At 40.6% G+C, this 21456-nt stretch overlaps 1 protein-coding gene across 1 annotated transcript in view; it reads right to left on the reverse strand.

Annotated features, from left to right (window-relative positions):
- The window catches only part of LOC132397635 (5-hydroxytryptamine receptor 2C-like), a 109440-nt gene extending 89174 nt beyond the window's left edge, over positions 1-20266 (reverse strand). The window contains exon 1 of the mRNA XM_059976407.1: positions 19433-20266. Within this exon, the coding sequence (XP_059832390.1) occupies positions 19433-19766 (334 nt within the window). The 5' untranslated portion in view covers positions 19767-20266. The remainder of the gene's footprint in view (positions 1-19432) is intronic.
- Positions 20267-21456: the final 1190 nt, after the last annotated feature.

Here is a 21456-nt window from a genome sequence, read left to right on the forward strand (position 1 = left end):
TAGGATTGATTGAGCATGAGGGTGGTGTGCAGCTGAAGCAGAGAGCATCATAAAATTCGAAATCAACACACACAAAATGCTGGAGGAATTTAGAAGGTCAGGCAGCATCTGTGAAAATGAATAAATAGCTGAGACCCTTCTTTAGGGCTGAAAAGGAAGATGACAAAATAAAAAGGTGGGGAGGGGAGGAAAGAAGATAACTAGAAGGTGATGGGTGGGTTGGAAAGATAAAGGGCAGGAGAAAAAGGAATCTGATAGGAGAGGAGAGTGCACCATAGGGGAAAGGGAAGGAGGATGAAAGCCAAGGGGCGGTGATTGGCAGGAAGGAAGAGGTAAGAGGCCACAGTGTGGAAAAGAAGAAGAGGGAATGGGAGGGAATTTTTTTACTGGAAGGAGAAATCAATGTTCATGCCATCACTTTGGAGGCTACCCAATGTGTCGCTACTCCACACTGAGGGTGGCCTCATCTTGGCACAAGAGGAGGTCGTGGACTGATATGTCAGAACAGGAAAGGGAATTGGACTTACAATATTTGGTCACCTGGAAGTTTCACTTTTGGCAGAGGGAGTGGAGGTATTTGATGGAGGTGTCCTCCAATTTCTGTTTTGAAAGAGACTCTTCATATTGACTTCTTACTCTGTTGAATGGAGTCCCAAATATGAAATTCCAAATAGGGCCATAGAGTCATAAACCATGGAAACAGGCCAATTGGTCTACTATGCCAACTAACATGCACCAAGCACATTAATTACATCCTCCAGTACTTGGTTGTCCATTGCCTTTACGCAGAAGTGATATACATGAATGCTTATCTACAGACAGTCCTTAAAATGCAGTAATTTTGCTTCCACCACTCTCTCTGGCACTGCATTTAGGGTATTCATCTCTGGGTTTACAAGGTTCCTCTCAGATCTCCTCGAAATGTCTTATCCCTTACTTATCCTAAAACCTTCCAGTTTTATTCATTTCTAATAAAGGGAAATGTTTTATAGTTTTAGAATTATACAGCACAGAAAACAAGCCACTTATCTACTTTTTTTTATTGCTGTCCAAGATGTCTATAAAAGCTACTCATAATCCTCCAAACATTTTCTATTTATGTACCTCTCTACAAGTCTTTTAAAGATTGTCATTGAACTCATCTCATATATCTACCACCCTTTGTGTGGTGAAGTTCCCCATAGGTCCCCTTTTACTTATCTCCCTGTTATTAGAATCCCAATACTGGGAAAAAGGAGCAACACACAGCTTACTGGAGGAAGTCAGTGGGTTGAGTACTATCTCTGGGTGAAAGGAATTGCAACAAGCCATTGCAGATTGTGCATTGCCCTCCTAAAGTTTTCCTTTTCCTTCCCTGGGAAAGCTATTTTATGTACCCTTTTTGCCCTCATGATTTCCCTTTGAAGTGTACTCTTTCATCTCTTCGTAACTTCACCGTAACTCAAATAACCATGTGTTATAACGGTGGTGTACAGAAGAGCATCTCTGAATGCACAACATGTTGGACATTGAAGTGGATGAGCTACAGCAGCAGAAGACCACATTGACTTCTAATCCTGTATCTAATAAAGTGGCCAATAACTGTAGACACACCTACCATGAGAAGCAGTCACTGACTCTCTATACCTTTCATAAATTCATATACATCTATCATATTACTTCCTGGTGTCCAGGGAAAGCAGGCCTAACCTATCCAATTTCTCCTGATAACTTGAGTCCTTCAATCCAGGCCACATTTTGAATCTATTCTGCATCTTCTCTAAATTAATCACATCCTTCCTATAGTACAAAATCAGCATGGTTTCCTTAAGGGAAAATCTTGCCTGGTGAACCTGTTGGAATTCTTTGAGGAGATTACCCCTTTAGGATCGATGAAAGAGATACAGTGGATGTTGTGTATTTGAATTTTCAGAAGGCCTTTGACTAGGTGCCACATATGAGGCTGCTTACCAAGTTAAAAGCCAAAGATCCAAGATGCAAAGGGACTTGGGAGTACTTGTGCAGAACAGCCTAAAGGTTAACTTGCATGAATAGCTGGTGCTGAGGAAGGCGAATGCAATGTTAGCATTTATTTCAAGAGGTCTAGACTACAAGAGCAGATGCTGAGGTTTTGTAAGGTACTGGTGAGGCCTCACCTTGAGTATTGTGAAAGCTCCTCATCTTAGAAAAGATGTGCTGGCCTTGGAGCATGTTCAGAGGAAGTTCAGAAGGACAATTCTGATAATTAAAGGGTTATCATATGAGGAACGTTTGATGGCTCTGGGTCTGTACTCAGTGAAATTTGGAACGATGGGGGGAGGGAATCTCATTGATATCTTTCAAATGTTGAAAGGCCTCAACAGAGTAGATGTGGAAAGGAATTTTCCCATGTCTAGGCCAAGAGGGCAGTGCCTCAGGATAGAGGGACATCCATTTAAAACAGAGATGTGGAGACATTTCTTTAGCCAGAGGGTGGTAAATTTGTGGAATTTTAAATAACAGGTAGGTGGGGAGGCCAGGTTGTTGGGTATATTTAAGGCACTGCTTGATTTGTTCTTGATTGGATATGGCGTCAAAGGTTATTGGGAGAAGGCTGAGGAGGAGAAAAGAAGGTCAGCCATGATTGAATGGCAGAGCAAACATGATGGGCCAAATGGCCTAATTCTGCTCCTATCTCTTATGGTCTATAGTGTGGTGATCTGAAATGCATATAACACTGCAGTTTAAGCAATTATTTGTAAACTCTTATACTCATTGCCTTGGCTGATGAAGGCAAGTACGCAATACACCTTCTTCATCACCGTCTACCTGTATTCCCATTTTCAGGAAGCTATGTAATTGGTTTCAAAATCTCTCTGTTCAACAACATTTACCAGTGCTCTCTATTCACTCTGTATTTCCCTCTCTGGTTTAACTTCCCAAAATGTTTTTCAAATTATGTTCCATCTGCTGTCTCTCTGGACACTTTCCCAGTTGATCTACATCCTGTTGTACCTTCTGACAACCTTCTTCACTGTCAACAATGCCACTTTCAAGGATACTGGTCCCACTTCTGATGCAACCTGTTCTTCTTGTGCAGGTCATATCTGACCTGAAGGAGATTCCAGTGGTCCAGATTGCTGAGGCCCTTCTGCCAGCTCTTCAGTCATTCCTTATCCTCTTATTCCTACTTTTATTAGCTTGTAACACAGGGAGTAATCCTAAGATTATGAATTTAGGTGTCCTGCTTTTTAACCTCCTTCTTAATTCTTTTTACAGGACACCACCTCTCCTCCTGGTTGTCGCTTGTACTAATTTGGACCATAACATCTGGCTGCTCACCCCTGCCTGCTTTTAAATTGTTTCAGTTCTTGGGAGTTTATCAAAGTATCAAAGCTTCATCAAAGTATCTTTGGATGGTTAGAAATGGAACATAGAACAGAATGATACTTCTTCAGAAGAAGGGTAACCACATTTGAGGAAAAATAAAGCACTGTTGTGCCATCATCATCATCATATGTAACAAAGCTGGAGACCTTGGGAGAATAGTATGGAATCATTATTGAGAACATCATTGGACAATGTGTAGTCAAGGTAAGTGAAAATCCATCAGCTTTCAAAATAAATTGGATGCAAGAAGTTGACAAAGAAGAGTCAGAGATAGGACATTGAACCTTACAGCACATTACAGGCCCTTCAGCCCACAGTGTTTTGCCAACCATATGACCTACTCTAGAAATTGCCTAGAATTTCCCTCACACACAGCCCTCCATTTTTCTAAGCTCTATGTACCTAGCTAAGAAGCTCTTAAAAGGCTTTCACCACTGCCGCCGGCTGTGCATTCCTTAAACCCACCACTCTGTGTTTAAAAATCTTACCATGGACATCCCCTGTTTCTAAGCACCTTAAAACTATGCCCCCTCATGTTAGCTACTTCAGCCCTGGGAAACCGCCTCTGGCTGCCTACACGATCAAAGCCCTTCTTCATTCCTCTACCGTATCACCTCTGTCACTCCAAGGAGAAAGGGCCAAGTACACTCAATCTATTCTCATGAAGTATTCCCTCTAATGATGAACCACATATAACTGAGAGCAGAATGAAACTTCTGAGCTCTGTATGAGAGGAGTGGATTCTAATTTGCAAATGAGGCATGACTGGTGATTCACAAATCTCTAGCATTATCCCTTTGCGTTTACAATATATTCTGTTCGTTTCTTTAAGTAACTTGCATTTCAATTACCATTTCACCGAGACCTGCTGCCTTTAGATATTTGTATTTTTGGAAACAAAGAACTCTACTAATTCACAGAGTATTCTTCCCACACAATATGACTTCATACTTATCCACTTTGAGGTTTAATCTGCTGTTCTGCTACCCTGAAGCTATCCTTATCATTAATAATTAATAGAATGTTTTATGTTATATGTAAGAACACAAGAAAATAGGAGCAGGAGTAGACCACTCACACCTGCCAACCATTCATAGTCAATCTACACTGGCTTTAACCCCTCTTCAGTGCATCAATTCCTCAATCTTTCAAATATTTATCTATCTCCACCTTAAGTATGTCCAATGATCTGGCTTTCACCATGGTTTGGGGCAGAGGATTCCAGGAGCTAACTGCCTTCTGAGAGAAGATATTTCTGCACACCTCTGTTTAAATGAATGTATCTTATAGATACGTTCTCTTGTTTGTGACTCACCCATGAAAACATTTCAATATCTATCCTTAGAATCATTTGACTAAGATTGTCACTCATCTTTATAAATAACAAGAATACAGACCCAAGATGTAGAGTGCTACTCCCTACACTTGATGAATTATTTATAAAAATAGAAACAACATTTACTCAGAACTGATCCTAGAGAAACATCAGCCCAAACCAGCACTCAGTTTGTTGGCATTCAACACTACCAATCACCCCTTCTTTCCTGTCACAGAGACACCCCTTAATTCCATGATTTCCATGAATCCATGATTTTATTAATATTAATACATAGGTAAATCTGCTGTATGATCTTTTCGGTTACCTCATCAAAGAATTTAAAATGCTTTGTGAGATATGAATCTTTTTCAAAGCGTTTATCCTGAAAATGAAATAACTGTTATACCTTATTACTCTGGAGTAGAAATTTATTATGACTTTTTATTAATGTTCACTCTGTAATTGTGACATTTACACACCAGAAATGTCCAGACTGAGGTCCAAAGAGTGATTAGAATCCAGAAGAAGCATAGTTGGTCTTTCTAGCTCCAGTTCTCCCCAACATCCCCCCCCCCATGGTCTTACAAACACCTTTCTTCCAGATACCTATCCAGCTCTTTTCAAATGTTCTCAAAGTTTACGCATTAAAATATACTTTTACCATACCAATTTTGTCTTTTTTTACCCATCACTGTTCCCAGTTCATCTTTTCACCAATGGGAATCATTTCTTTCCACTAATTCTGTTAATGCACTTCATGCCTTTAGACATCTGACAAACCCCTTTGCTGCAAGAACAACTGCAGTTTCTTGTCCATTTAACTAACTGAAGTCCCTCATACCCAGAATCATTTTAGTAAATTTCTTAGAGTCATAGTAGAAATAGGCCCTTCAGTCCAACTCACCTATGCCAACAAAGATGTCCACTTAAGTTAGTTCCTGTTGCCCACGCTTGATCCATATCTCTCTATGCCTGCCTCTTCGTTGGTTATGTAGAGCAGTCCATGTTCGAAGCCTTCCCTGTCTATAATCCCCAACTCTTCCTCTGCTACATTGATGACTGCATTGGTGCTGCTTCATGCACGCCTGCTGAACTCGGCAAAGTTGATAAAATTGACTCGAACTTCCACCCTGCCCATAAATCCATTTGGCCTACCTATGACACTGTCCTCCTCTTTCTTGATCTCTCTATCTCCATCTCTGAAGACAAACTGTCAACCGACATCTTTTATAAACCTATTTGATTCCACGGTTATAGTGAATATATCTCTTCCCATCCTGTCTCCAGTAAAAATGCTATTCCCTTTTCTCTTTTCTAAATTTCTTTCACTCCACTGCATAGAGTGGATGTGGAGAGGATGTTTCCTATGGTGGGAGAGTCTAAGACCAGAGCATTACAACCTAAGAGTGTATCCTTTTAGAACAGAGCAATTTCTTTAGCCAGAGAGTGGTGAATCTGTGGAATTTGTTGTCACAAATGGTTGTGGAGGCCAAATCTTTATGTATGTTTAAGGCAGAGGTTAATAGATTCTTGATTGGTCAGGGCATGAAGGGATACAAGGGGAAGGCAGGAGATTGGGGCTGAGAGGAAAAATACGAGGAGTGATGGATAAGTTTGTGGCCTAAGGTAGAAGGAGTCAATTTTAGAAAACCTAGCAAATCTATTTTTCAACATAGTCCCCTCCTACATTTACACACTTAGTCCAGCTGTTGTGGAGCTTACGGATCTTGGACGTCCTGAAAGTGTCCACAGCAGGGGTGATTGATAAATCTGTGGCCTAAGGTAGAAGGAGATGAGTTATTAACTTCAAACTTTCTGTATAATCACTCAATGAGTTGATCTGCATGTGCATGTAACGAGAGCTGTATAACTCATCTTCTACCTTAGGCCACAAACTTATCAATCACCCATCTGTGGACACTTCCTGGAGGTCCAAGATCCATATGCTCCACGACCACTGGACTAAGTGTGTAAATGTAGGAGGGGACTATGTTGAAAAATAAATGTGCTAGGTTTTCTAAAATTGACTCCTTCTACCCTAGGCCACAAACTTATCAATCATCCCTCGTAGATCAGCCATGATGAAATGGCAGAGCTGACTCAATGGGCCAAAATTGCCTAATTCTGTTCTTATATCTTATGGTATTATTTGTTTCCAGGATGCGGCTTTCCATCCCAGGACATCAGAGATGTCCTCCTTCTTTAATGAACAGGTTTCCCCCTGCCTACTATTGATACTGCATCTCCTCTATTTCCTGTACATTTGTGCTTACCCCATCATCTCGCTGCCTCAATAGCGATAGAGTTCTTCGTGTCCTTACCTACCACCCCATCAGCCTTTACATTCAACATATTATCCTCCGCAACTCCCACCACCTCCAAAGGGATGCCCTCCTTTGCTTTCTTCAGGGATTGCTCCCTCCACGATTCCCTTGTCCATTCATCCCTCCCCCATTAATCTCCATCCCAGCTCTTATCCTTACAAGCAGCCTAAGTGCTACACTTGCCCAATCACCTCTGTTCAGGGCCCCAAACAGTCCTTCCAGGTCGAGGCAATTCTTCACCTTCAACCTGCTGGGGTCATCTATTGTGTCTGATGCTGCCGATATGGCCTCCTCTACATTGGTGAAACCTGTTGTAAATTAGGGGATCACTTCGGCAAACACCTTTACACTATCTGCCACAAATGGAACTTCCTGGTAACCAAACATTTTAATTACTGTTCCCATTTCTGCTGATCCATGGCCCTTCCTTGGGAAACATTCCAAATGTTAAAAGGCCAGAATAGATTAGATATGGCAAAGTTATTTCCTGTGGTAGGGGAGTCTAGGACAAGAGGGCATGACTTCAGGATTGAAGGATGTCCATTTAGAATAGAAATGCGGAGAAATTAGTTTAGTTAGAGGGTGGTAAATCTGTGGAATTTGTTGCCATGAGCAGCTGTGGAGGCCAAGTCATTGGGTGTATTTCAGACAGAGATAGATAGGTTCTTGATAAGTCAGGGTATGGGGAGAAGGTAGGGGAGTCAGGATGACTGGAAGAATTGGATCAGCCCATGATTGAATGGCAGAGTAGACTCAATGGGCCAAATAATGTACTTCTGCTCCTATATCTTATGGTCTTATAGTCTTAAGAAGAGGCTAACCTCAGTGTGGAGGAGCAATACCTTATATTCTGTCCAGGTAGCCTCCAACCTGAGGTTTGCATGGATATCTATTTCTCCTTCCAGTAAACAAACTTCTAACCCCTGCCTTTTTCTATTCCATGCTCTCACCTTTTACCTTTTTTCACCTGCCTATTACTCATCACTGGATCCCCTCCTTCTTTCCTTTCTCCTATAGTCCACTCAGATTTCTTCTTCTCCAGCCCTTGACCTTTCCTACCCACCTAGCTTCACCTTCCAGCTAGCCTTCTTACTCTCCTCCAAATCTTTTATTCTGTTACCTTCCCCCTTCTTTTCCAGTCCTGAAGAAGGATCTTGGCCCGAAACATTGATTATTTATTAAGTTCTATAGATGCAGCTTGACCTGTTGAATTCTTCCAGCATTTTGTTTGTGTCCCTCTAAATCTTTCCTATCCATGTACCTGTCCAAGTTTATTTAAGTGTTATTATACTTGCCTCAACCACGTTCTCTGGCAGGTTGTTCCATATACGCACCACCCTCTCTTTAAAAGTTTTTCTCTCTCACTTTACACCTATGCCCTCTACTTTATGATTCTCTTTCCTCAGATAGAAAGAAAAAGCGTTTGCAATCTCACTGAGGTTTTTATAGCTTTCTTCAAGTGTGGCACCCCCAACTGGGGACCATTCTCAATCTGTGGATGAACAGTGTTTTGTAAGTACTCATCATGACCTCATAGAGATGTTTAGAATTACAAGAGGTGTAGATAAGATGGATGGTACCACATGAGGGACAGCAGAAGTAGGGGGAATAGATTTAGGGTGAGAGGGAAAAGATTCAAAAAGGAGCTGGCAACTCTTTTCACACAGAGGGTGGTGAGTAAATGGAATAAGTTGCTGGAAGGAGTGGTTGTGACAGGTACAATTGTATCATTTAAGCTGCACTTGAATAGGTATTTGGAGAAGTAGGGATTAAAGGGATATGGCCCAGTACAGCAAACGGGAGTTGCTGGGTTGTCATAGGCTTTGAGGGCTGAAGGGCCTATATCTGTGCTGTATTACCCCATGTCCCTATGACCTCCTTGCACATTTGCCCTGCCCAGTTTCTTAGCCACTCTCTCTATCTGCCCTGCAATTTTTGACAAACTATCCATGTATACTACTCTTTTTCAGGCAGGTGGGGCTCATCAGCGTTGGACAGTAGCCCGCCTAGCAAAAGGAATACTTTGATTTTAAACCTCCGTTGCAGCCATACCCACCCATGGGAAAGGCTTTGGGAGTAAGCCCCGAGGAAGAAATCTGGAGCCAGGGTCCAAAAGGTAGTTTGAAACTGTTTCCAATCATCTTCGCTCTGGCAACCTTTGCGATGACACTGGTGCCAAGGTGTATTGGTGCTTGTCCTTCCCTTAGACGACATCAGTGACGTGGAGAGGGGAAACCCACTGCATGGGCAACAGCCGGCTCGTCCAATCTTCCCGCCCAGGCTTGAGCCCTAGAGTGGACACAGTCCACCAGAGGTGGAGACCCATCAACAGCTGCCTACCAGGGATACTTCTCTTTAAATCTCTTTAAATTTTCAGAATATTGTCCACTATTTTACATCCATCTTCGTTCTTTCTACTAATGTCTAACACCTTTTACTTCTCTGCATTAACTTCCATCTGCCATATCCACACATTCTATTTCTTCAAGTCTGTTCTTATCTGCCTCAGATCTCACTGTGCCTTCAAGTTCTGTGTCATCTGTTTGGAAATTGTGTTTTATTGTCTCACATTAAGGTTAATGACATATTTTAAGCAAGCAAGTTTATTCATATAGCACTTTTCAAACACAAGGCAGTTCAAAGTGCTTTGTACAGAACAAGATATAAAATTCAAACATCAAATTTCAGACAATATATGAGAGAATAAAATCACACAAAAATAGAAATGATAAGTAGAAGTTTCAGAGAAGGAAATTCTAATTAAATGCTCCAGTGAAAATAAAAGTTTTGAGCCTCAATTTAAAAGGATTTAAAGTTGGGGCAGACTTCAGATCCTTTGGAAGGTTATTCCAGATAGGTGGAGCATAGTAATTTAAAGCTGCTTCACCATATTTCGTTTTGACCCTGGGCAGCAGATCTTTTCTAAATTTAAATAAGACATAATATCATGTAGCCATTGAAGATATGTAGGAGGGGTAGACTCCTTCCATTTAAGTAAGATTGCTCTTCTTGCTAAAAGAGAGGTAAAACATAAAACCTGTAGGTTAGGAGTATTTAAAGTTATATCTTCATTTGCAATAAATCCAAACAAGGCAGTAAGGGGATTTGGGCCAAATTGGACCCTAAAAAGTTGTGAGAAGGTATGGAATACTTACTGCCAAAACTTTTCAATTTTAGGGCAAAACCAAAACATATGAATTAAAGAGGCATCAGCAGAGTTACATTTATTACAAAGTAGAGAAACATTCCGATAAAAACTGGACAGCTTCTGTTTAGAAATGTAAGCTCTATGAACCACTTTAAATTGTAGAAGAGAATGATGAGCACAGAAAGATGATTTATTAACCCATTTAAGAATTTTATTCCATTTTTCACCAGAAATCTGACAACTTAGGTCATCCTCCCAAGCTTTTTTTATTTTATCTAACAAGTCTTGTCTAGAATCAATCAACAAGTTATAGATACCAGTAATGGAACCATTAACAAAAGGTTTTAAATTTAAAAGATCGTCCAGCAAATTTTTATCAGGACCTATAGGAAAAGTAGTTAAGAAATCTAGTAGTTAGGAAAAGTATTTAACATAAGAAATCTCTAATTTGAAGGTATCTGTAAAAATGTGGTTTTAGGAGTGCAAATTTAGTTGACAATTGGTCAAACGAAGCAAGAGATCCTGAGATAAACAGGTCCCAAAAACACTTAATACCTAGTTCATCCCAACCCTTAAAGACATTGTCACTCATGGAAGGGATAAAAAAAAATTAAGGAGAACGGGAGATGATAATGAAAAATTTGCTAAACCAAATTCGAAACAATCTTTTTATGGTATCTGGGGACCTTTCCTAAGTTATTTTTCCAATTTATAAAGTTTAACAGTGCACAGACTTTTATGTATAGTTTTATCCTCTCTTCTTAAGCGAATATGTATTTTTTCCTAATTATCCATTATCATCCATCAGCTTTTTTCTTTGGTAGTTGGTAGGTGGTTGACTTTTTTATATAAAATATTTATTTTATGATGTATGACCTATCTTTAAATTTTTGATTACAGAGTGGTATACCTTTATGTGTTATGCTATAACATTTTGATCAATTTTATTACAATATATGAATGTACACAAGTTATGTTGAGATTTATCTATGTGTTGCACTCTGTAAATCTTGTTTTTTTTTCGTCTGAATAAAAATATTGTAAAAAGAAAGTTTTGTCCCTGGGGACAGTAAGCAGATCCACCCCAGACAACCTCAGGAAAGTTCAGAATGCAGCAAGAGACTGGAGATGTATTTTGGTCGGAGACCATTCAGTGCTTTTTAAACCAGTCGTAAAGTCAACTCTCTGATGGACAGCAACATATTTTAAGAATAAGAGCAATATGAGTACAGACCTGGTGAACTCCATTCTACACTTTCCTCCAGTTCAATAGCCATTATGACTTGCTCTTCTCAGAACATTACCAATGCTGTTGCTGTCCTTTTAATTCCATGTCAGTTACATACAACATTATCAAATGATTTTTGAATATTTTTATATCTCACAGAAAATGCATTTTTTCTCATGCACTTTCTCTGAAATCTTCCTCAAAAATTTGATCAAGATAGATGCCTTTAGCAAAGACACGGGAATTTTTGTACGCAATTGATAACTGTCTGCATGCTTAATAACTCTATTCCTGATTGCTGTCTCTGAAACTTTCCCCACCACCACGGATGAAAGAAACATTGGGTCTATTCATTCACCCATTTTGAATATAGGTGAAATATTATGCAGAAAATTTGGAAAGGACATGGTGGCCAAAGAGCCCCTTCCTGTGCTCTGTGATTCAATGCTTTACAGTGTTCCTGTCCTAAAGCAGTAGTCTTGATGCTTGGATGATTATGGCCAGACTCTCAACATTTTCCGTCATTAATTCTTTCAGCAAACTAAATGCACCCCATTTGGACCCAGTCAGCCTTTGGTGCAACCACCCTTCTACTACCACTTCTCATTTTTTTTTCTTGAGAAACAGCACAGAACAGGCCCTTCTAGCTAAATGCGCCATACCACCCAGCAACCAGCCTATTTAACCCGGGCCTAATCACAGGTCTATTTACAATGACTAATTAACCTAACTGGAATGTCTTTGGACTGTGGGAGGAAACCAGAGTGCCCAGAGGAGACCCAAATAGTCAACCAGAATCCACTGTGTATAGTTATTGGAAAATATTGATCTTATTGTTATGTGTTGCAAAGTACTAAGGACTGTGGTCTTTGGACTCTGGCCTCAGCTCTCCGCTATGTGCTCAACAGTCTGTGGTCTTTGATCTCTGGCATAAAGAATCTGTAAAGATTGTACAAACTCTTTACAGACAGCATTGGAATTGAACTCTGATTTTTCCAGCTATAATAGCATTGTGCTAACCAGTATGCTACTCTGGTGGCCTTCCTTATCAATCCAATTCTGAGTTACATCGCCTGCTGAGACTTCACTGGCAAGCTGATGTAAAGTTTAGAGTCATAGAGTTGTAAGAACACAGATCACCACATCCCTCAGTGTCTCAGTTAGTTAGTACTTTAGCCATGCATTACCACACCTCTTTTTTTGATCTCTGATTGGCTACACCTATTCTCCTAATACACCTTTCCTGTTCTTGTGAGTTTCACATGTTTTATATAGGCACAAAACTCAAATACCCTCATCACTTTTATCTTCCTGGTGCTTCCTAATCATAACTTCTGTAATCAGCCTGGTTCTCATACAGCACTTAAAGAGGCCGTTTGCCAACCCGTATCTGTGCTAACCATTGAGTGCCAACTTATATTAATTTCATTTACCCGCACGGTCCATGCCTTCAATATTTTGGTGATTCACGCGTTCCTTGAGATACTTCTTAAATGCTAAGAAAATACCCACCCCTACTGCCTACTCTGCCAGGGTACTCCTGATTCCAAACGTCCAACACTGAGCAGGCTCTTCTTGAACATCTTCTAAGTCTTATACACAACCTATGAGCTTTAACTTGAGATATGTTTGCTTGGGGAATAGTTTCCTGCTACCAAACTTATCTGTTCCACTCGTAATTTTGTTAAAGCAACACACACAAAACACTGGAGGAACTCAGCCGGTCAGGAAATGAAATAAGCAGTGAACGTTTCTGGCCAGGACCCTTCTTCAGGTCTGGAAAGGAATGGGGAGGGTGCCAGTATAAAATGTTTGGGGGAGGGAAGAGAGGGCAGCTGGAAGGTGATAGGTTAAGCCAGCTGGGCAGGAAAGGTAAAGGGCTGTAGCACCTCAATCTGCTCAGCTCTCAGGAAAAGAAAGTCTATCCAATATCTTCATGTTACTGAATGCTCCATCCAAGTTAATGAAGGCAACCTTCATTGCCTTATCAACCCGCACATCTACCTTAGACATAAATGTGGTCCCTTGACTCCTCAGTAATCTCTAAGGTGCTACGATTCACTGTGTATGTCCTCCCTTTATTTCTCCTTCAAGAGTGTGTTACCTCACAATTATCAGGGTTAAATTCTATCTTTCATTACTGTTTTTATCTACCAGCTGACCCACATCATCCTGTAGCAAATGTCGGTTCTCCTCACTATAATCACCACCACTAATTTTCATGTCATCTGCCAATTTGCTAGTCTACTTGTGTAGCCCCTTTTTTGACTGTATTCTCCATCTTTTGGTCAACTTCGGCTATAAATTCTCTAACAACTCAAAAATGGACATGCACCTTGTCTATAGCTGAAACATCCCCACTTTAAAGAACTCCCATTCTTCAATTCTGTAACAGAGTAGATTCTGCAGATTCCTCTATCCATGCTAATACCCCCAACTCTATGCATCCTTATCTTATGGATAAGTCTTTTGTGTGGCACCTCATTGAACGCCTTCTGGAAATCCATCTGTTCCCCTCTATCCACTGTGCTCATTATACACTCAAAGAACTCTTAAGTTTGTCAAACAAGACCTGCCTTTGCTGAATCCAGGCTGCGTCTGCCTGATGGATCCATTTCTTTCCAGGTGCCTCGCTATTTCTTCTTTAATGATAGCTTCAAGCATTTTCCCAACTACTGATGTTAAACTAACTGGCCTATAGTTACCTGCCTTTTGCCTACATCCTTTTTTGAACAGTGGTGTGACATTCACCGTTTTCCAATCCACTGGGACCTGCCCAGAGTCCAGAGAATTTTGGCAAATCATCACCAAAGCCTCGACTATAACTTCTGCTATTTCTTTCAGTACCCTGGGATGTATTCCATCAGGGCCAGGAAACTTGTCTATCTTCAGGCCCACAAGTTTCCTCAGCACTGCCTCTTTAGTGATAGCTATTGTATTGAGGTCCTCACCTCCCATCGCATCCAGAACATCTCTCTTTGGCATGTTAGATGTGTCTTCCACTGTGAAGACGGACACAAAATAATCATTCAAAGCCTCGGCCATTTCCTCATTACTTAATATCAATTTCCCCTTCTTGCCCTCCAAGGGACCCACATTCACTATAGCCATCCTCTTCAGCTTTATATAATTATAAAAACTTTTACCACCTATTTTTATATTTTGTGCTAGTTTGTTTTCAAAATCTGGTTTCCCTTTCTCTGTTGCATGCTTAGTGGTACTTCGTTGCTTTTTAAAGTTTTCCCAATCTTCCAGTCACTACTCTTGGCGACTTTGTATGCACGAGCTTTTATTTTGATGCCTTCTCTAATTTCAGTAGTTATTCAGTCTACATTAGCCAAATCTTCCTTCATCCTTTTGTAGTCTTGTTTAGGCATAATACATTGGTTTTAGATTGAACTATTGCTCCCTCCATTTGTATGAGAAATTCAGTCATGCTGTGATCACTCTTTCCAAGAGGATCCCTAGCTACAAGATCACTAATTTTATCTGTCTCATTGCACAGGACCTGATCTGAGATAACACGTTCCCTTGCAGGTTCGGTAACATGATGTTTAAGAAAGCCATCATGGATACATTCTGTGAAGTCCTCAAGACTGCCTCGATCAACTTGATTCATCCAATCTTCTATGTTTTATCATCCTCTGTTCTATCTTGTACAGTGCCATGAGGGTTGGTGCTGGGAGCTTTGTTGCTTGCAATTGATACTGAGAGAAATGATTCTTAAGGAGTCCATTTAGAATGTGCTGACACAGAAAGAACGTGCAAAGCAACTTGCAGGGCAACGTATAAACCAATTTGCAAAATCAGGATGAAACAATAGCTTGCTGATTAAAGAAGCGATACAGGTAACGGGGAGACATGCTTAACGATTGAACAATAACGGTGTTAATGCGCTGAGGCTGATAAGTGGGCCAAAGGGTAGTCACATTTGTAATTTTGTAATGAGATTAAGGAAGAATGTCTGCACCTCACATGGGTGCAACTCACAAAATTGTAAACAACTAGGGTATAAAAAAACTGTGCAAAGTGTAATTCGGCACTCAATCTAGCAGGAGCTGGTTGGGTCCGACTCTGCAGACTCGAAAAATAAAGTTTACCGTTCTGCAAATTGCTGAGACTCAGTGTGTTTCTGACAGATACTAATAATTTGTATGTGAATTATAGGGCATGGTTAGAAACTTGGCAGGCGATACTGTAAAATTGCAGATAGTGTAAAATGTAATGAAAAATTGCAGAAGGATCTTGAAGAGCTAGGAATGTGGACTGAGCATTGTCAAATAGTTTTCATTCCAGATTAATGTGAGGTACTCCATTTTAGGAGATTAAAACATGGTAGAACTTATAAAGTAAATGGCAGAGTCCTGGCGAGCTTTATGCAATAGAGCATATATGTCAAACTCAAGGCCCACGGGCCAAATCCAGCCCGCGGTGGAATTATCTTTGGCCCGCGAGATAATATCTAATTACTATTAAAGCTGGCCCCAGTAATCGAAGCGCCTGTGGCGTATGATATGACTAATGCTGAGTTTATTCAGGTACCAGGTTTTCAGGGTTTTTAGTGTTTATTTGGTTTCCCTGGTTTATTTCCTGAATATCATTAATGAATAATTTTTTTCTCTATTAGAGCTGGCCCGCCGGTATATTGCATGAACCACTAATACTACAAATCCCACAATGCACTGCCACTGCATTGCTCGCGCTTGCCTGACTCTCTCATCAGCATCCTTATGGCGCTAGTCATGTGTGGACAACTTTCAACTATCCCTCACCCCAAAAATGGCTGAACGAAAGGTGGACTTTGAAAACAGGGGTTTTCAAGGCAGGTGGGAGGCAGAGTATATGTTCGCAGATATAAAGGGTAAACCTGTTTGTCTTGTGTGCGGAGACGGTGTGGCTGTAATGAAAGAATATAGTGTAAGACGACACTATGAAACAAAACACCACGACAAATACAAGCATCTGGACAAGAAACAGAAGCCCGCGATGTGCGGTCAAATGAGTGGATTGGTGGGCAGTATCTGGGAGAAGATGCGGGAGGAAAACGGCGCAGGTGAGCTGATAGCTTATCACTGCATCATACACCAGGAATTGTTGTGTGGCAAAGCCTTGAAAATGGAACATATAATGAGCCATAACATGAGCAGTTAACTTCATAAGAGCCAAAGGTTTAAATCACCGTGAGTTCAAGTCGTTTCTGGAGGAGTTGGGTTCAGAATATAATGATTTGCCCTATCACACAGAGGTGAGATGGTTAAGCCAAGGAAAAGTGCTGAAAAGATGTTTCGAGTTGCGTGAGGAGATCTGTCAGTTCATGGAAAGCAAAGGGAAAGACACAACAGAGCTCTGGGATAAAAAGTTGCTTTGTGAAATGGCATTTTTGTGTGACATCACGAGCCATCTCAATGCGCTCAACCTGCAGCTTCAGGGGCGGGGTCGTGTGATCACAGAAATGTACGCTGCAGTGAGGGCTTTTAAGACTAAGCTGCACCTGTGGGAGATGCAGATGCAGCAAGAAAACTTGAGCCATTTTCCGTGTTGCCAAACTATGAAAGAGCAGGTTTCTACCGCTGTGTTCCCACGTGCAAAGTTTGCTGAAAAACTTAGCATACTTGGTGCCAACTTCACACGGCGATTTGCCGACTTTGAAGCCCAAAAAAGCAGGTTCGAACTGCTCTGTAATCCATTTGCAGCTGACGTGGAAAGCGCACCAACCAACATCCAAATGGAGCTGATTGAACTCCAATGTAGTGACACACTCAAGGCAAAGTATGACTCAGTGGGCGCTGCACAGTTTCTATGTTTCATCCCCGACACAATGCCCCAACTGTGTAGCTAAGCTGCTCAAATGCTCTCTATGTTTGGCAGCACATATCTGTGTGAACAACTGTTCTCTTTGATGAAGATAAACAAAACATCACACAGGAGTCGTCTTTCTGATGAACACCATCACTCAATTCTGAGGATTTCCTCAGCTCAGAGCCTGACTCCAAACATTGATGAACTTGCATCCAAGATGAGATGCCAAGTATCTGGCTTAGACTAATGTGAATCACAGAGTGTTGGCCTGTGGAAAAATGTTTTCATTAGAAATTACTCCGGAAAAGCTGCAGATAAAGCCATAAGAAATAAATGCAACTGATTTTTTATTTATTTTATGTTCAATGTTGTTTTGTCAGCAATAACCTAAGCTTTGTTAGTTCCAGGTTAATATGTGTAATAAATTCATTTCAATAAGTTTTGCAATAAACGCTGAACCAGTCCAGCCCTCGACTTGTACCGATTTTTAAATTTTGGCCCACTGTGTATTTGAGTTTGACACCCCTGCAATAGAGGGATCAAGGAGTTCAAGTGTATAGTTTACAAAAAACAGGTAGATAGGGCAGTGAAAAGGGTATTTAGCATACTGGCCTTTATCAGTCAGTACATTGATCATGGGAGCTGGGGAATTATGTTGCAGTTATGTTAGATGTTGGTGAGGCTGCATGTGGAATATTGGGTACAGTTTTGGTCACCCTCTTGCATGAAAGATGTGATTAAGAGTGCAGAAAAGAGTTACCAGGAAGTTCCCAGGACTTGGGGGATTCAGTGTTTGCATAGATTAGGATCTCATTTCTGCAATGTAGGATAAGGAAGGGTGGCCTGTTAGAGCTATATAAGATCATGAAGCATGCAGAAAGGGTGAAAGCATATAGCCTTTTTACTAGGAAGGGCTGCTAAACACAAGAGGGCTTAGGTTTAAGATCAGAGGTGAGAGATTTAAAAGGGACATCAGGTATAGCTTCTTCACAGACAGCATGGTCCGTACTTGGAATGAGCTGCCAGAAGTAATGGTTGAGACAGAAAAATCAGCAATATTTGAAAGCCATCTAGACAGGTACGTGGATAGGAGAGGTTTAGAGGGCTATGGGCCAAACTAGAACAGATGGGACTGGACAAGATGAGGCCACACAAGGTTGGAGGAGCAATATCTTATATTCCATCTGGGTAGCCTCCAACCTGACAACATCAGCATCAATTTCTTGAACTTCTGGTACTTGCCATCCCACCTTCACCATTCCCCATTCCAGTGTCCCTCTCTCACCTTCTCTCCTTATCTACGTATCACATTATTCTGGTGCTCCTCCCTCTTCCCTTTGTTCCATGGTCTTCTATCTCTTCTATCAGATTCCCCCTTCTCTAGCACTTTATCAATCAACCTCCCAGTTCTTTACTTCACCCCTCCCCCTCTCCTGGTTTCACCCATTAGCTGCCACCTTGTACTTCTTCCTTCCCTTCCCCCACCTTCTTACTCTGACCTCTCCCATTCCTTCCCGTCCTGAAAGAGGGTCTCGGCCCAAAACGTTGACTGTTTACTCTTTTCCACAGATGCTGCCCGGCCTGCTGATTCCTCCAGTATTTTGTATATGTTGCTTTGGATTTCCAGGGTCTGCAGATTTTCTCATGTTTGGGATTAGCTTGCTGGGCAACACCATCAACACGGACAAGTTGGGCTGTAACACTGCTTCACTGCAGTATGACGCTCTGACTGTATGTTTCAAATTTAAAGGAGGTACAATGGGAACATTCACACAGTCATCAGTTCTTAATTGAACCTCGCACATTGTTTTCACCTCGGGCGTTTCTTTCCTGCTGCTTGCTGTATTCTTTCTCAGTACATTAAGCATTAAAATCTAATTACATGCTCAAATTTACAAGTGCTTGTTAGTAAATTTATCTAAAACATATGCTTTCAATTTTATAATTGGGATACTTACATTCTATAAATTTTACTCACAGTCTCAGAGATTTTATGGTCCTACAGGCAGATGCATTGCTGTTCTGGTTACATTCATTTAAGAAAAAGATGAATTACTTGCACTACGATGAACTTTACTCCATCAGACACTGTACCAGAATCTGAAAGAAAGCTTCTGTTGTTGGAGGACAATTTTAATTAATTCACAGATCTCAGTCCATATAACAAAATGGGTTGATCAGTGGATTTACCTGAGATCTGTGGTCAGTTTTGCAAGACTCTTTACCTGCATACTATCACAAGTTCATACAAGCTAGATACAACTTACCATAGAGAATAGTGATCAGGGAAACCGGCATGACTAAAATCCCAACCAGCATATCAGCAACAGCAAGTGACATTAAGAAGTAGTTTGTTGCGTTCTGTAGTTTTTTCTCCAAAGAGACTGCAATGATCACCAATATGTTACCCCCGATAGTCAGCACAATGATCACCAGAATCAGCAAGGCTGGCCAGTTCTTTTTTGAGATAGCTGTGTGTGAGATGTCCTCCGACATTGAGGCATTAAGAACTTCATCTGTGGCCAAACTGTGGTTCAGTATATAAGAACTATTGATGAAACTGGCCATCAGAACACGGTCCAGAATAAAATTCAGAGACATAGAATTGTAGCAGAGACAATATATTTTTTTAAAAAAGTATTTCTCTTAAATAATATTTAAAATGCTTTGATCTTTACTGTTGTGAAAAGTTTCTTTCAAATGGAAGACCAGTTCTATGAATTCAGGCAGACAGCAAGATAAGCCATCCATTTTCTTGTGAGCATTTAGCTGAAGACTCATGTGCTTTAAGCCATCAAACATTTTTTTTCTCACACACTAGCAGAGTGAACACTAGTGAAAACACTTGGCTTCTCGAAGTTCACAACTTAATCACCCCATCAAAATGCATGCGTATCTTGCATCATATTCCTTGCAGGAGTAATGAGACCATTGCCGAAAATGTCAGCAGCCTCTTCAAATACTTATTTCTTTGTCTCATTTTGCTTTTTGTCTTCCTCTGTCTCTTTTCTTATTTTCTTTTTTTCCTCCAGAAGTTGGGAAGTTCTCTTTGATTTTCCACAGGCCTCGTTCTCCATCCAATCAACTCATTAAGATCTAATCAAGCTCCACTTTCCCTGGAGTTGAATGCTTTCAATTCTGAAAAGAGTTATAATTAGAAGGATATTATTTTCATTCAATCTAAATAAGTATTAATTTAATCAAAATGATGTATTCTTACCTGCTTTCAAAATTCAATGAATACTGCCTCACTTCCTGCGAACATGATGAAAATACATTAGCTGCTTTTTTAAGCACCACCCTTACATACACATTCATTCATTTTAATTCCTTTTACAGTCCTGAACAGCTCACATCATTACCATATTTCTGCCAAAACTATTAACACACAGAGGCAAGCAATTTGATAGAACTCCCGTTCTGGTTTGTTTTTTTTAAATCTCTGATATCCTTGCAAATATCTTTTCCTTCAGTTCTTTAGCTGCAGTACATCCATCACTATCCCACGCAGAACAAGGAGCATTAACTCCGTATGTTCCAAATTACTCAAGGTAATGTGCTTTAATTAGCTACAAAGCTCATAGTGTAGTCTTATATTTTTAGCATTTCTATAGTACTAATTGAGACTGCTTTAAGATAGATATCAGTGTAAACATAATTCTGTATCCACTTGCTTTCTGTAACTGAAAATTGCTTCAAAAGGTTAAAGCTACTGAAAAGATTTAAAGCTAGATTACTTCATGGATCTTGTACAGATTACAGAGGAGGAAGTGTTTGCGACCATGAGACAAATCAGGTGGATAAATTACCAGAGCCTTACAGGGTGTTCCCATGGACCCTAGAGAAGTAAGTTCAGAAATTGCTAGGGCCTAGTAGAGATATTTTAAATATCCTTAGCAACAAGAGAGGTAGCAGAGGATTGGAGAATAGCCAATGTTTTTCTGCTGATTAAAAAAGGCTGTAAACAGAAACCAGAAAGTTATAGATTGGTGAGTCTGATATCATTATGTGGGAGAATTATTGGAAGGCATTCTTGGGGATCAGATATATACGCTTTTGGATAGACATGGGCTGATTAAGGATAGTCAGCATAGCTTCGTATATGGTAGGTCATGTCTAACCAGTCTTATAGAATTTCTTGAGGAAGTTACCGGGAAAGTGGAAGAAGGCCAGACAGTGGACGTTGTCTGCATTGACACTCTATCATTAGGGACAGTGTCTGACGAGGTCCTACATAGGAGGTTGGTAAAGAAGGTTCAGTCACTTGGCGTTCAGGGATGAGCTGGCAAAT

The sequence above is a fragment of the Hypanus sabinus genome, chromosome 8 (genome assembly GCF_030144855.1).
Source record: "Hypanus sabinus isolate sHypSab1 chromosome 8, sHypSab1.hap1, whole genome shotgun sequence".
In the NCBI taxonomy this organism is placed as follows: domain Eukaryota; kingdom Metazoa; phylum Chordata; class Chondrichthyes; order Myliobatiformes; family Dasyatidae; genus Hypanus; species Hypanus sabinus.